The sequence below is a fragment of the Ciconia boyciana genome, chromosome 12 (genome assembly GCF_034638445.1).
Source record: "Ciconia boyciana chromosome 12, ASM3463844v1, whole genome shotgun sequence".
Lineage (NCBI taxonomy): Eukaryota > Metazoa > Chordata > Aves > Ciconiiformes > Ciconiidae > Ciconia > Ciconia boyciana.
This window is the reverse complement of record NC_132945.1, coordinates 21,195,758-21,212,161: the sequence shown is the minus strand read 5'-3', so window position 1 is coordinate 21,212,161 and position 16,404 is coordinate 21,195,758. Positions and strand designations below refer to the sequence as shown.

Here is a 16,404-nt window from a genome sequence, read left to right as displayed (position 1 = left end):
TGACTGAAGTAATACCATTCCTTGTGATTGTAACATGTCCATCCCAAGAGTCCAGTCCAAAAGCAGGCAGCAGGAGATCCTGGCAAAGCCACCTGTGGCAGCTGTGATGCCATTTCACTCTTCAGAGTGAAAAAAGTGGCCCTGTTGATGCAGGGGATAGATACGTCTGAACCGAGTGTTGGAAGATGCAGAGAAATTTTCGCAGGGATAGAAAAACCATTTTGTGTTATTAGACAAAGCAATGTGTCTGGAAACCCTCATCCCCAAACCAGACAAGCTGTTTCTGCCAGGTATGGTTGCTTTTCAGGGGCTAAAACTCTCATTTCTGTGCCAGGCAACATAGAAGTGGTGTCAGGCTGAAATGGCTTGAAGATTTGGACTAATAGTTCAGGGAGAAGGGCGACCCAACTGGAGAGAGGTGATAGAGTCCAAATTGAGTGGTAAGTCCTCTTCCCCTTGTGTAGTTTGTTATGTGGTTCTCTTAGTTTTTCTACACCTGTTTGTGCTGCAGGTATCACCACTGCATTAGCCAGTCATTGGGTATTGTCTGATGCATCTGCAATCAAGCATAGACTGGAAAAAATTTTCCTTGCCCCAATTATTAACTCAAGTAGCAGAAAATGCCTCTCTGGGAAGAGAATTCATATGGAAAATGTGTGTTTTCAGGCTCTCTGCACAGATTCCAAAATTTTAATGTGACTATGTTTCTATTTTCGCTATCTTTTAAGTACTTCATTGTTTCTTCTCTCTAGGCACCTATGAATTGCCTACCCCTTTTCCTACCTGGATTTCATCAATATTTTTGTCATTTTTTAGCTGTTAAGCAGGAGACAGTACCACTCAGGGACAAATGGTCTAGCGTCTACCAGCATTGTCTGCTGCTTTCACCAAGAGATGCTGCCTCCAGGAGATTGGTGGTATTGGGAAGCAACAGCTACAGAGCAGTGATCCTTCGTTCCATCCACATGTTTGATGCTCTGTTAGCCAGTTTTGGAAGAGAAAGACATCAGGTTTGGAAGGTCCATCTGTAATTGTGCTGGATCTCAGGCTGAGGGGCAGCTCAACAGCTAAAGGTTTTGCTGGTCTTCCATGTAATCCAGGCAGACATATATTTGTTTTGATACTGCATGCTATCATTTCCAAACCCAGTCAGCAGTGTGTGTTTGTTAGGCTATGCAGATGATGGCATGAAAAGAATTCAGGGTAAATAATTCATTTTGTCAGTCTTTCCTGTTTGGTTTTATTGCAGCTTCTTATGTGCTTGAAGTATTAACAAAATGCTTTCCTTTCTTGGACTGGGGCTGTACTGAGAGAAGAGATCTCACTGAGAAGTTAAGATATCTGAAGCTTTCTTTTCTTTCTACAAAATTGTTGGAAAGGAAAGGGATCCAATGCTGGCATGATGTTTCAGAAGGTGACATTTGTTATAACTCATCACAAATGTTACTCACCATCTATAAAACATTCAATTAAACTGAAGAGCAGTGAAAAATATCCAGTTCCACTTTAGCAGCTGCACTTGTCACCAGAATCCCTCAGGTTTTTTGGAGCCAACAGATTCCCCCTGGAGACCTCCACACAGTGGCTGCTGTCCTCTGCCACCAGTCCCACTGGCTGGTGTTCCCTGCTCCTGTGAGCTGGATTGCCACACGAGGACAAAATTTCCCTTCCCATTTGGGCTTATCCTTACTGTCCCAAAGATCTCTTTGGTCCTTACTTATTATCAGGCCTGTTCTGCATCCTTTTGTGTCATGTCAGAATTTCAGTGGGAATTGGCTGGACCCTGCAGGGATAACATTTTCAAAAACAAAATTTGAAAAACGACCCGTGATCTTTAGTCCTTTTGAAAATCACAGTAGTTGGTTATACATGTAGTTTATTGAGACTTCAAGCTCATAAGTCACTTGAGATTGTTCCTCAGTTCTAAAAGCTTTAGTGGCATAACGTTTCCGTACAAAAGAAGCCAATATATTTATGATGGTTTCTATTCAGATTATAGGTCCTTTTGCCTCTAACGCCTTTGTGTATGTCTTCAAGTTGAAGCATATGTGCAGGGAGCTGTAACCCTGGAAATGTAACAAACAAAAACTTTTCTCGCACTTGTAGGAAACCAGGATAGTAAGAGAGCACATTTTTTGAGATGCCAAACGCGTTACAGATCTCTGGCTCCCCAGGAAATTCACAGATGTAACTTTGCTGTGTGCTACAACCACCCACTATTTTGCAGTGTCAGCTAGGCTGGAGCTCAGATCCACCCACTCCCACCGCACCGGGCCCATTACACTGGAGCTGAAGGCAAAATGCAAATTGGCTCTGCTGAACATGGTTGCCTTATGGCATGCAGTGGGATGGTAAAAACAGAACCCATGGCGTCTCTCCCGGTTCGGCACCTGAACCACAAGATTCTCCTTCTCATTATCTCTTTATCAAAATCTCCTCTTTCCCCTGGATAGGGCACTAAAATGGAACAAAACTCTGGCTAATTTGCTGCAGGAAACCACTGAGCTTTGAGCAAGGAGATGGAATAAGTCATCCAATTAGTTACAGCTGCTGGTGTCCCCGGTCCTGATTTGGTGTGGTTTATCGATGCCAAACAGAGGTAGATAAGCATAGGTCCTTTTTTCCTTACATGTGAATACCTGCCCAGCCCATGTTTCCTACGACTTCAGTCACCTGCTAGGCTCTTTGAGCTGTGGGAAGGAACAGTAATTCATTCAGTTTGCTACACTTGTTCCAGGGCAGGATTTACTTCTCATTTTCCTAGACCATAAACAATGTCCCTGCCTCTGGAGAGCAAGGGTGGTGGCTTTCTACATCAGCCTGTCTTTAGGTCCTATTTATAAATGAGGAGAGTGAGAAAATATGTTTAAAAACATGCAAGCTTTAAAAATAAAACTGTGACCTAGTCAAAGAGTAAACATTAGGGAAAAGTAAAAACCTATTTTAAGAGATGGAAGCAGAGAAGCATCAGCAAAATAATAAAAACAAATCTTATTACTGTAAATAGGAGGGTGTAAATCAGCAGCTCCCATCACTGACAGTTCAGAGATGCTGAGGACCTGGCTTAGCAGTGAAAAAGGAGGGAAGGGAAAAAAACATTGAGCGGGAAATAAAGCAAAGATGAGAAATCCACCTATTTGCACATGCGATAGATTATCCATAAACAACAAGATCATGTTTCCGACCAGATAAAAGAAATCAATGGCATAGTGTTTAAACCAGATTTAAAAATGTACTGAGTGTCTGTCATTCTGCATACATCTTCTGAGCAGTAGTGTAACCTTTATTTTTTCAGGTAGCTTTTTAATGTGGGGTTGCTTAGGGTGTGTTACAGTCACTGTGTTGAGAATAAAACTGCTTAAAAAGGGATCGGAAGCTTTTACCACAATGGACCTTTGGAAATTTGTCCCCCGTGAAGAACAGATAGGGGTTGCTCATCTGTTTTGTCACTTATGCGTGCTGCTTCTTCCCCTATAGGTTGCCCGGTCACTATGAACAATGGCCCAGCTATACTACAAGAAGGTAAACTATTCACCATACAGAGATCGGATCCCATTACAGATCGTGCGAGCAGAGGCAGAGCTCTCAGTGGAAGAGAAGGCCTACCTCAGCGCTGTTGAGAAGGGGGACTATGCCAGTGTGAAACATGCCTTGCAAGAGGCAGAGATCTACTACAACATCAACATTAACTGTATGGATCCTCTTGGTCGCAGTGCCCTTTTAATAGCCATAGAGAATGAAAATCTGGAGATCATGGAGTTGCTTTTGAGTCACAGTGTATACGTGGGAGATGCCCTGCTGTATGCAATACGGAAAGAGGTGGTGGGAGCTGTGGAGCTGCTGCTGAATTACAGGAAGCCAAGTGGTGAAAAACAGGTTAGTCGAGTGTTCCAGTTCAGTTTTAAGCCATTATCCTGTGTTAGGAAAGTGGTACTGCACAGAGAGGTGCTGTGCAGGAGTCATAAAACAAAGTCCTTAATATAGGTCCATTGCTTTAAATGCCCAGAGTAGACGTGGGCAGTCTTGTTTGGATGATAACTTTCCAGTCTGAGCAAACATGTTCTGCCTGACTTAAATACTCAGCATTTTCAATTTCACTCAGTGTTCTTTTCAGTCTTACAGTATTTGTGAACATGCTGATTTATAGGTTGATTTATAGACGTGCACTTTGTAAAGGAATTTGGGGTTGTCTGAAGTTATATTACAATCTATAAATATGAACTATTGCCATGCTGTTGTATCGATATTAAGTGGAATTGCTTTTCATAAGTAAATCCTGAAAACGCACAAGCTTATAAATAACTGTAAGCAAGCAAACAGTCTGCTAGGTTTCAGTACTTAGCCACAGTACAGACATATCATCTTGGTCTCCATCTCCAGAGAGCTCTAGTTCAGAAATGCTGAGGTAGTACATAACGTTACAGCATGAGCTAAGCTGCTATATATCTGAGCAATGAACAACTATGACTTGTAGGAAGGATCCTTAGCTATAAAGCCATCAGTAAATTACATAAGGATCTTTGTGAAAAACCACAAAGTCTGAATCCTGTCACTTCAAGTGTCACATATCACACTGTCCCTAACTTTCCTTTTTTTTTCCTTTTTTGCTTCTTTTCATTTGCAAGTACTACTGCCAATAACTAGAATAGTTTATATACATTACTGACCACTGACAATTTTTGCGTGTTCACTGCTTAGAAAGTAACATTCAAAACTTGGATAATCCTTATATATCAAGCCTCGTTTTAAGTCTACTTGAACATATCCCTCTGTGTGTGAAAGAAGAGAATGATTAATACCAGTCAATCATGGAAGAAAATATTTTCAATGGCTAGGCCCCTTAGTAGATAGTTTTTCAATAGTAATTTTATGTAGCCAAAGCAAAAATAAGGATCAACACTGACAACATTCAAGAGTGCTCAGCTTAATATTTAGAAATGGCAGCATTCTGTAGCAATGTGATTCTAATGTGTGGTTTAAGCACTAGAGAGATGAAGAATCTCTTCTATCAGACCTAAAAATTGAAATGTTAGTACTAGGTTTTAGTCTGACAAAATGTAAGTAGCAAAATACAGACCATACATGGAGAATGAGCCATGTTTTTCTTTATCTTCTAGAAAGTTTGACCATCCTATAGGCCTACAGGACAGAAAGTAGAATAGAAGAAAAGTTTTTCCAGTAGCATGAGGAACTGCCAGTAATTATTGCAGGTTAATGACAAGTTTCTCCTGAAATGTCATGCAAAGCAAGTGATGAGATTCATGTGGATTTCTGTAAGATCTCTTCAATACCAAAACTTGTGTCCACTCAAATTCACAGCCTCGCTGGCTTAACTGGACAGAGACAGAGGTCCATGAAATAAGGTTGATTTATTGCAGCTGAAATTCAGCTCCAACGTCTCTAGTTCTGTGATACATTTCATAGTAGGTCTGTTTCATTTTTCTTTATCTCTGCCAGTGTGCAGCTATCCTTCTGTAGCTAGGTTTGTATCTGCTGCGAAGTTTACAACTTGAAGGAGAACATGTGTGTGGGAGAAGAGATGCAGTGCCAGTTTCAGCTTTATTTACAAGGTTTGTTACAAGACCAGATTTCATCAGTATGATTTAAACTAATACTGGCTTGATGCAAGATCCTGTGTACAAACTAGGATTAACTTCCCTGGCTGTGGTTCAGGCTCTTCTGTAGACTGCAGGAAGTGTTTGCTGGTAGAGGGCTGCAGGATTAGACTTCCATTTCAGCAGTTTCACTGATTGTTCAGGCAGTGATGGTAATTAACATTTAGTTCATGTATAGTGATGTAACATTAAATGGAAAGAAGTGCTTAGTTAAGCAAAGTTGGGACAAAGTTGGTTAGCTTGTCAAATCACAAAGCTTAATAAGTTCCTGATACTAATTCCACAGCAGTATCGATATACGTTCAGTAATTATCTTTGCTGGACCCTTTCTGAGAAAGTCCTGTGGGAATCCCATACCTAATTGCTTTCAAAAAAGCACCTGATAAATCAGATTAGCACAGCTGTGTCCTAATCAGCTACTTATTTGTTCTAAAACATACAGAAAACCTGCTTTTTTGGTTGAGTAGTAACAAAAATTCACACTTCATGGAACTGTTTCTGTCTGGCTGAGAAATTTGTAAGATAGTGTCACAGCACTTCTTATATATAAGGTTTAGTATAATCTATTCATTAAATGTACAAGGTTCAGTTTGCCTGAACAAACCTGTATGAAGGCAGCTCCCTGACTCACATGGAGCAGCCTGTTTCCCATTAGGGGCTGTCTGTTTGTCTTGCTGCACTCCAGGCAAAGGTGCAGAAGAGGCATCTTCTAATTGCTCTCTCTTAAATGTTCAATACATCGCCTTCATTCATCTGTTGGTTCCCATTTTCCTGCTGTCTGCCTCTGAGAGGTTATTATTTGACTCTATACCAAAGTCTTGTTTCTCTAACTGCCAGGCATGACGAGCTGTTCCTATTTGTGTCTGTTCACGTCAGCTCAGTTAATTGTTGTCTTTGCATCTCAAAAGCAGCTGAGTAGCATCATTCAGCATAATCCATTTTATGGGCATGTATCTTTGCTCGTTCCCACCACCTTATCATCATAGCACAGTCCTGACCAAAAACGTTACAGGTTGCATTATGCCAGCCTCTTGTGGGGTTACAGTGACTGTATCTAGTTAGCAAAAGATACACCCAAAACAAGGTAGAAAACCATGGCCCCTTACGGGCTTGACCTGCAAAGCAGTTTCGCTCACCAGCTACAGAGCCTCTAAAGGGTGATGTGTCCTGAGCTCTCCCTACCTGCCTCTTGAGAGCTGCCCGAGGGGAAGAGCTCTGCTTTTCTCCTGTATGATGGCCTTTCCAGGGAGCAGAAGTAAAAAAACTTTTGAATACAAGTGACCTTTGTTGTGTTCCTTATGTAAGAGAATCAGGATCTCATTCATGATGTAAGGGACAGGGAGAAATGGATGAAGAGATTGGGTGGCAGAGATGCTTGTGTCCTGTTATTAAGTGAACGCAGGCAGTCATTATTCTGCAAACCTTTGCTAGACTGCTGTTTAAGCACCATTTACTGAAAATACCATGACAATGGCAGAGGTAAGTCATAGCCAGTAACTATAACAACACACTTCTCCTGCACTGCAGCCGTGTGTGTAAGGGGTGTCTCGGGAGAGGAAAAAATTACTCTGTTTACATGTGGAGCGTATGAGAGCCAGGAGCATGTAGCCTCTCTAAAGGCTGCTACAAAGCACATGATAGATGAGTATGCTGAACAGTGATATGTCCAAGCAGATTTATTTCCTTTTAGGTTTACCTCCAAGCAAGGTTCATGGGCTATTTTAAGAACGTAACATTTCTCCTGAAATCTGTTCTGCCCGGTCCTGACAACTTACAGCCATGGTTTTGTGTACTGCTCCGTGAATGTCTTGATAAACCTGGGGAGAAGACTTCACCAATTACAGCCAGAATAACTCTATGGCTAATAAAGTTACAGCTGTTTTGAAAGATACTGTCACCTATGGCAGAATTTGGGTTCACTGAGAGAGTCATCATGGTGCAAGCATCTTACTTTTGCTACCATGGGAAGACCATAGAGATGTGCTGGTGTGCTTCACTCCCAGCAAAGCGTAAAGTCCAGGCTTTAAAGGACCCAATCTCTTCTTCAGATCAGAGCTAACCTCTCCTCAAATATGCCACACCACACTCTGAGGTGCACTCTCACTTTTTTTCACTGTCAGTGTGCAAGTGTGGTCCAGAGTGCGATGGAAGATGCCTGTGTACAGAGCATGTGGAGCTGCAGGCTGCAACAGCCCTGCCAACCCACCGCAGCCTAGGTGGGAGCTTTGCTGACCTCAATGGGACGTCTGGACCTGGCACAGCACTGAGAGCTGAATTCTCAGGGAAATAAAGGAAAATTCAATTATCCACTCAAAATAGATTAAGTAACAAAAGAGCTTTTCTAGTTCTGTGATTTTTACAAGTTCACTTGTTATTTCCAAATGTTACGTAATTTACTCCAATTAATCCTCCGAGCTTTTTTTTTTTAAACCATAATTCACTTTGGCCAGTCACTTTGTATTGCTGATTGGTCACTTAAAGCACAGGATAGTTTGTTTTTCCCCAAATAGATGACAGACATTTGGAAAGCAAGCAGCCTATTCATGAATATTAAGAGGAACAACAAAACAAACTAATATTCATGGAACCTGGAGGGTATGCAAGTGTTGCTTTTCCTGCGGAGATTTGTAGTCAGTGCATATGTATTCTCCAGGAAATAAAAGTGAGCCTAATCTGGTGCTTTGATAGTTATTGTTTGCTTTTCAGGACAGTGAAGAGGCTGATAGTGTACTGCATAGTGGCGGAAGAGTAGTATACGTGTACTGCAGAGTGCCTGGCATGGCAATCCATACTCAGCTCTTCCACATGATGAGTGTCGTATTATTTAAATAAGATGACAAACCCCTGACTAACCATCAGAAAGAGTGGGGCTAGGTTAGAAATGGTAAAAATCAGCACATACAGATGCAATATTGACTTTGGCCCAGGCTTATTGAATCAGGTGGCTCATCTCTATTGGGGTAGGAATGTTAAACTGCAAAGTTGTCTGTGCACAGGACAGGTCCAATACATACAATGCAAAACAAGACTTTTTGTACTATTCTATAGGTACATGTCAAAACCAGAGATCTGGTGGGGTCCTATGGGGTTGGAATTAACAGCAAATTTGAAATTACTGCTTTCATTTTTTTTATTCAGTACTACTGTAGGAGCAAGGGCATGTATATATGAAGCCTGTTGAACAAATTCTCTTTTCCGGTTAAATCTTCTGTCTCCCAACCTATTCGATCTTTGAGTTTTGGCAGTTTTTTTCCTAAAAGTTGTATCAGAAATTTTTTTTACTATACAAACATCAATACAGTGGGTTATGTTTTCAGCCAGGCTGGGGTCTGCACCGAAACTGCACCAGCAAAGAGGAGGAAATATATGTCTGAAAAATCACATTTTTCTACATATTTGGTTCACTTTCAATTTATCATTAGTAATAGTTGTATTTCCAGACATTTTGAAGCCCACTGAAATCAGTACAAATTTTCCTCTTGACTCCAGGTGAGGTCTTCAGGGGGATTTTCTTAATAGCCTCCTATGTGAATTGTGTGAAGTGGTCCTGGTTCTCCACTAAACACGCATCACAGCTCACAGGGTAGCGCTCGCAGTTTGCACAGATCTCGCATCATTTTTTGCCTTGCTACGGTGGATGTTTGCAGTGCACCAGACACAGTCTGTGCTGACTGCTGAGCCCTCCTTCCATTCTTTAAGAAGCTGTAATCAGTCATCTGAATTACTACACATTCACGGTGTAGCCATAAGCACCTTTACGGGTAGCTGTTTTCTTCACAACAATCAGAGCTGACATCAAATGTTTACATAAGGATGATACTAGCATCTCTCTGGTATCTACCAAAATTAGCAATTTGCTCATGGCAGATGGCTCCAAATTAATCTGGTTCACAGATGGGACTACAAATGCAATTCCTCAATACTGAGAATAAAAAGAAAAGGGATCTCAGTATTTATGACTGTGATTCAGTTTGTTTCGATGGTCCAAAGGCCTTCTGAATCAATGAGATCTCAACAGATACCTATCCATACATCTTCCAAAAGAAGGAGCTTTACAGAAATAAACCCTGGAAGAATATGGTTGTGAAAAGGAAACTATAGAGAATAAAAGGCAAGTTTTCAGTCTTAGTTGCTAATCCTCAGATACCTGCTGGTAGAAGGTTGCTGCACTTGATAGTATTAGTGAACTTAAAATTTGACCTCAAAAATCCTGTTTCAGATGAGCTGATGAGTGAAAATCTGCCTTAATCTTTGTGTAAATATCATAGATCAACAGCCTAGAGACAATCTTTTGTGAACCTGAAATTATATGTTGCGTTAAACCATTTTATTCTTGCCCACGTCCAATAACTTTCTTGATACAATGTGGTTTAGCTTCATTTTCCTACTCACATAGGGTTCTTTGTCCTGTATGCAGAGCCCAGTGCAAACTTTAGCTCTTACCACCAATGGCCCTTGATTTCTGCAGACTTGCTGATACTTATTAGATGTTCAAGCTCATTGCTAGCATTGTCAGCCCTGTGCCATCACTGACAGGACTTTTTAAGTCAAAGGAAGCAGATCTGTTGTCAGATATCTCATGACATAAAAGCTAGATTCTGCAGGCAATTAGAAAGAGAAGAGTTTTAGAAGCAGCTGGTGTTCCTCACACCCTTGGCTGAAGTGGTTACTGTGGATCTGTCTTACCTGCAGGCAAAGTGCACAGAGGTACCCTGTGGCAGGACCAGAGGATCCGGGGTTTGTAGCTGTGAGAAACATTATCCCGTCTCCTTCAGTAAAAGGTTTATGTTTCTTTTAGAGGTGAAGGAGAGACTTGTGGACTTCCCAGCTAAAATTGCTAAGGCTTGCAGCACTAGCTCCTAGCCTATAAGCTGAGGATGGATGTAGGGAGATCACTCACATACAGGCTGAACAAAGAAGTCTTGCTTACATGGTGGTAATAGATATTCTGGGTTTATGCACTGTCTTTTTCTGGAATATCACGGACAAGGCCAGAGCCAGCAAGCATGGAGTGTTACAAAGGTGTGAAGTACAACAGAGTGATCAAAGCAAGCCCAAAATGCAAGCGGATCTGTGTAGCCCTTCTGCAGTGTTAACCACTGCATACCAGCAGTATTTGTGTTCTTCCTTGAGTATAAAAAGTTCAGCTAGTTCAGGAAGGTGTTGCTGAAACCTGGGCATCTGTATCAAGGAAGTCTATAGGCATGACCTGTTCTCATTGAGTTCTTGCTATTGAGCACTGTAACAGGCTGATTGGTATGACTCAGTACGGATGCTGTGCTCTTTGGTATGACTCAAACCAGCCATTTCCATGTTAATATGAGAGGTCCAAAGCAAAAAGGGAAGGCTGAACCTGGTTAGATACACTCAGAGCAAGAGCAGGTTCTGAAGAATAGAAGCAGTTGAGAAAAACTGGCCACAAGTTCTCAGTGTGAAAATATTTGAAAGGCACAATAAGGAAGAAAGATTGTGTCTGAAAACAGAAAACTAGCTGTTACTGCTCCAAAGCCTAATGGCTCTGCTAGCATCCAAGCTTTTCATTATTTTTATTGATGCAGTAATAATTCACAGCTATAGTTAACATGCCTTTGACATTGGTGGCTGCCTTTGAAATGAATTCCATCTAATTAAACTAAACAACAGAGAAATCAAAGACCACTTCAGTTAATGATTACATTTAACTGGGAATTTCTTTCCTCCCTCCCCACTGCCTTCCTCCCCAAATAATCTTAAATCTATGAGGAGGTGTGAGGCAAAACGAAGAACTCGGGTGATATATCACACAGACCTAATGAGTAGCATCTGGGCTAGGGCTCACAGGCTGCAGTGCCAGCTACCAGACATCTGACAGGGGTACAGAAGTCACTGGCTCCTTCTCCTGGGCCAACATAAAGTCTGTTATTAGTTCCTAGGAGAGCTGGTGGGATCAGGCCAAGAACTGCATCACAGCATGCACAAACATGTCGTGCTTGTAATTTAACATATAGACAGGTGGAGAAGTCAGGAATGTGCTGTTATATGAGATGCTTCCCAGGGAATTATCTTTATTAATTTGTGGGAGTGATCTTAGCACTTGCCTGTGTTTGGCACACTGTACAGTGTATTTTCAGTCAGGAACGATGGGTACATGGGATTCAGCTGGGTGGACTGCCTGTAACAAACTATTTGTAGGGAAAAAAAAAATCCTGTTTATGTTCCTACACAAGGAAACTTTTGGTCTCTATAGATCTATTAAGGTGTTAAGTTTCAAAAAACCATATTTCATTATCTACCCAGCATCCATGAATGTGCCTAGTTTACTCACCACCCTTTGCTCATAAGCCCCAATTACAGCATTAGCTGCTCCCTTACATCAGCCCCCTGATGTCACACAACACATGGTTTTGCCTCTGGTCTGTATGACTTCTGAAACCCAGAAGGGGCTTTTGACATGACTGTCTAGATTCACTGATACAAATATGCGGGAGAGTCTGCCTGGTGCAATAGTTGCAATGCATTTTCCAAGGGAAGCTTCTTTGTATGGGGAAATTGCATGTAACAAATTACAGGCTCCTCCAAAACAAAGCTCTGGGATCTAGAAAGAACTGCAGGACTGTTTTGTAGGAGTCCCCTAGTCCTTATCTGGCTGTTGAATAGAGCTGTGCTTGGGTTTCCGAAGTCGAATGGCACCTGGATGGCCTGTTTATCCCTGTGATGGGCAGTCTTTTGGTGGCAACAAGGGGCAGGGGGGGGAATCAAAAAGGCATTGACTGAGAACAATATTCTCCGTGCTCGTCTCCGCATTGTTACAGCAAGGGAACACTGTAATCCAAGGTCTCTGCTCTGTCATTGCCTTGGGAGAACATGTTGGAAAACTGCTCAAGCCTGCAAGAGGCTGTCACGTGCATCGTTGGTACTTAATTCATGGCAGCGAGAGAGGGCTTGTGTGCTCCACTTAAATACTCTTCAGGCAGACAGATGATGAGTTAGAGGCAGTCTCTGAAGCATGAGGAGCATATCATTAGCTAGATGTTTTGAACTACCTAGCATTAGAAATAACAAAGGAAGTCACTGCCTAAGTGGTAATAAAGGGAGATCACAACCACACAGATTTTATTCTCATGTGAGACCCTGCCGCCTGTCTAGATTGTCATTTCTTTGCTATTGCAAACTCTGGGGTCTTTTCAGAAGCCACAGTCTTCTTGCTTAGTATAACAACAATGCCAAAAGCACAGCTTAATAGTCAAAATGGGGAGAAATGCAGCCTCCTGCTTTGTGAGCATCAAGATGTGTTTTGTGCAACATCATACAGCGCTGGGCTGGCACCAGATGCAGTCACTCACTCCTCTCTGTGATGTTGTCTTACGATCAAATCTGATTCTTTTCTTTTTTTTTTAAAGGAGTGTGATTGAATAGGAACACAACCCCACCTCTCCCAAGCAAAAAGCCCTCCCTTTTCAAGGCCTGTTAGCAATATTACCTCACCTAAACTTAATGAAACATCTCTCGTCTGCACACAGTAATAAATTACAGAAAATAGGGACATTTTATGTACAAAGATTACATAAAAGGCTATAGATAGCATGATTATTAGCCTATATTAGCACATCTTGTCCTTGTTACCACTAAGAATAGAAAATACAGAGACCAGATAAAATAAATTAAAAAGCTGGACAACTCTTCCCTCCCAGAATAAATCCTGGAAAATATTAGAAAAAGAGTAGCCATAATAAAACAAAGATTACCGTGAAGGCAGAGCCTGCAAATTTCCAGCTACCCATGGACTGTCTTTGTTTCAGCATGCTTGGGGTCAGGGGAAAGCTTATCCGTAAAATGAAAAAATATCTAAGGTACAGCGATGTGCCAAGGCCTTTAGTGTAGTTAAGAAATTTACAGGACTAGATTAACTAAGCTCTTTAACAAAATTAATTTCCAAACTTAAAAATAACATTAAAAATTGTTAGGGTTTAGTCTTTATTTTTACCCAAAACAGCTGCTCCTATCACAGAGTAACTCTTAAAATGGTAATGAAGAAAGGTGAAAAAATGAACAAACAGCATTTTATGTTTCCAAATGGGGAAAAAACACAGCTTCAGGCATATATGAATAGTTTGCCTATCCAAACTTCAGGAGACAATTCAATTTACTCTCATGTCAGCAATACTAGACTTATGCCTGAGTTGGTATCAGAGGGTCTCAGGAAACAGATCTAGCAAGCAGCTGGGGAATCTCTGCATTTTGGCAAGGCTTTGGTAGACCCATAACATGCTGTGAGCCAGGTTCTGGTGTCACTTATGCCACTATTTCTCTAGCAGCTTCATTAATGTCTGGATTTGTAATAGTACCAAACTTTTGTCCCATGTTTTAACTGGACAAGTGTCATTATTCAGCTAGCCCCAGGCTACGTAAGCGTATGATAAAACCAAGATTCATTTAATAGTTGGTCATACCATAGACATAATGTGACATAACATGTAAGTTGTGACTACAATGAACTTCTCAACCATTCTTACACAGATGAAAAGTCATAACCAGGAGAGGGTGCAATTGCTCATGGCACAACACTGGTCTTATTTCTCTAAACAACGGTAAGCACTCGCTAGCCCTTCTTCCTGCTGGATTCAGTAGTTCTTAGCTGGAGCAAGACACAGGAATTCAGGGCAAAGCAGACCTCAAGACTGCACTTCATTTAAATACAAGAGGTTCAAACACAAGCTAACTCTTTAACAGCATCCCTCTGTGACTTGGAGAATAAACTCCACACTGACTGCACTCTTTCTTCATTTCAAGTGCCTCATCTTATTTCCTCCACCTGCATCAGAAAGGGAGAGTGGCTTAGAGGCGAGTGCTCTGTCTGGAATAAGTTGCCACAGGCCATTTAAATGCATATTTGCAAAATCCTTTCCTTCTGAAGGCTTCTCTCTGGATTCTTCTTTTTTTAATTTCCAGCAAAAGAGAAGTTATTATGTAGCATCAACCACAAATGGTGACATCTTCTGACAATCTTTCTGGCTGTGCTGCATTTCCTAAACACACGGCTGAACAGAACAAGCTCTGATGCAGTTCTGCCACTGTCAAATGCATTAGGTTTCAGTTTAGCTCTGAAAACTAATCCCTTGGGTCTACCTCCATTTTTAAACACATGGATAAGAAGCCAAATTAAAACTTGAAGAATCTAGAGCAGATGTATCTGGATTAACGTATTTTGCTTTTGTTTATTGGTTGCAAAGAAGTTTGGTTATACGAGTATCACAAATCTAATTTTTCACATTATTTCAGTAGTAATGCATTATAGCATACTATTTTTTATTCAAAGATACTGATTTCAGTGTTAATATGTACCATCTAGTAACCTTGTATCAGCATTTGGCTTACTACAAGGCACTAAAAGGTACCAATTTTCTCTGTTTTGCAGTATCAGTCTGAGGGGCAGAGACTTTATTTGGCTTTACAGGCATGTAAGTCACTGTGCAGATTTTAGACCAGAAGGAGCCTTTTTTTCAGCTGGATACTCTGGGACAGTTGTATTGAAATAACTGGAATACTTCAATAACAACAGCAGAGCTTGCCCAAAAGTATGTCTACAACCACATGTGCTTTATGCCAAAGTTATGAACTTGTTCATAACCAGTACAAAAGCCCTTAAAGTACATTACTTTTGTGTTATCAGTTTGTGTTGTTCATTATATTTCATTAACCAAATTACATCATTTCATTCAACGAATTGCTCTTTAGAGAAAAGCCAACCTCCGTATTAATATAGATACTGTCATCACTCTGATACAAGATGTCTCTCAAGGCATCTCTGATTAAGATATTCAGTTATTGAAAGCGGCATCACTTAAAATGAATGCTTAAATGTAACATTTTTCCAGAGTCCCACATAAGGAAATAAATGCCCATGGGGTTCTGTTGGTGAAAAAATTTGTTTATGGGTTTAGGCAAGGAGCGGGATTCAATTGGTCATGCCAGTCACAATATGTATTTTTTTCAAGACCCTTTTGCGGGTGACATGGCCGATCTGCAGTCTAGCAACACTGACTCTGTCTCTCATTCTCTATTTATAGAGCTGCAGCTAGAAGTACCACAGGACTGCGATTCTGAACAAAATCACAGTCACTGCTAAAGCTCCTTTGACCACTGAGCCTTGTGCTAAATTGATGTAGTACAAAATCTCCTTTTTAGAATTACAGAAATTGGCTGTGCCTGTTACCATGCTTGCGGATGGCATATGCACTTCCCCCATCGGGCTGCATGCAGAAAAACAAACTAGAAACAGTAAATCCTTGCTCAATAAGTTACCCAAGCTTCCATTTCCATGTGTTACATTTTAAGTTTTCCACTGAGGTTGCATGAGGGTTTTTTTGTTTAGTAAAACAATGTTTTTGGCAATTAGAAAATCTTTTATAACATATAGTTATTTTATATCAAAAAGTTATGCAAGCTGAAAATAATGCAGATTAATATATTTACAGTTTGTCATGGTTATACTTACAATTTATTACACCAGCCCAGGTGAGATGCTAGTTTATGAAATGGAGATGGCTTGAAAATGTGGCAATTCCACCTGTAACAGGTAAAAGTAATATTAGTTATTTTCAACCAAAAGTGGCAGCATTCTCAATGCCAGACAGGATGCATAGTTAGACTGTCCCTGACCCAAGAAGCTTACAATTAGAGATTAACAAAACTAAGAAAGTATAGGATTTTTGTGGTTAGGCTTTGCTTTACTCTCTCAATATTCTCTTTTCAGTTCAGGTCTGAAGCACTGAAGGGTTATCTGGGGAGACTGCAGCTGTGAGCACCAGTA

General features: G+C 40.9%; 1 protein-coding gene across 1 annotated transcript in view; it reads left to right on the top strand.

The window, feature by feature from the left end:
• Positions 1-3,498: 3,498 nt before the first annotated feature.
• TRPC5 (transient receptor potential cation channel subfamily C member 5) overlaps positions 3,499-16,404 on the top strand; it is a 68,783-nt gene continuing 55,877 nt past the window's right edge. Inside the window, exon 1 of the mRNA XM_072876858.1 lies at positions 3,499-3,876. Coding sequence (XP_072732959.1) covers positions 3,499-3,876 — 378 coding nt within the window. The remainder of the gene's footprint in view (positions 3,877-16,404) is intronic.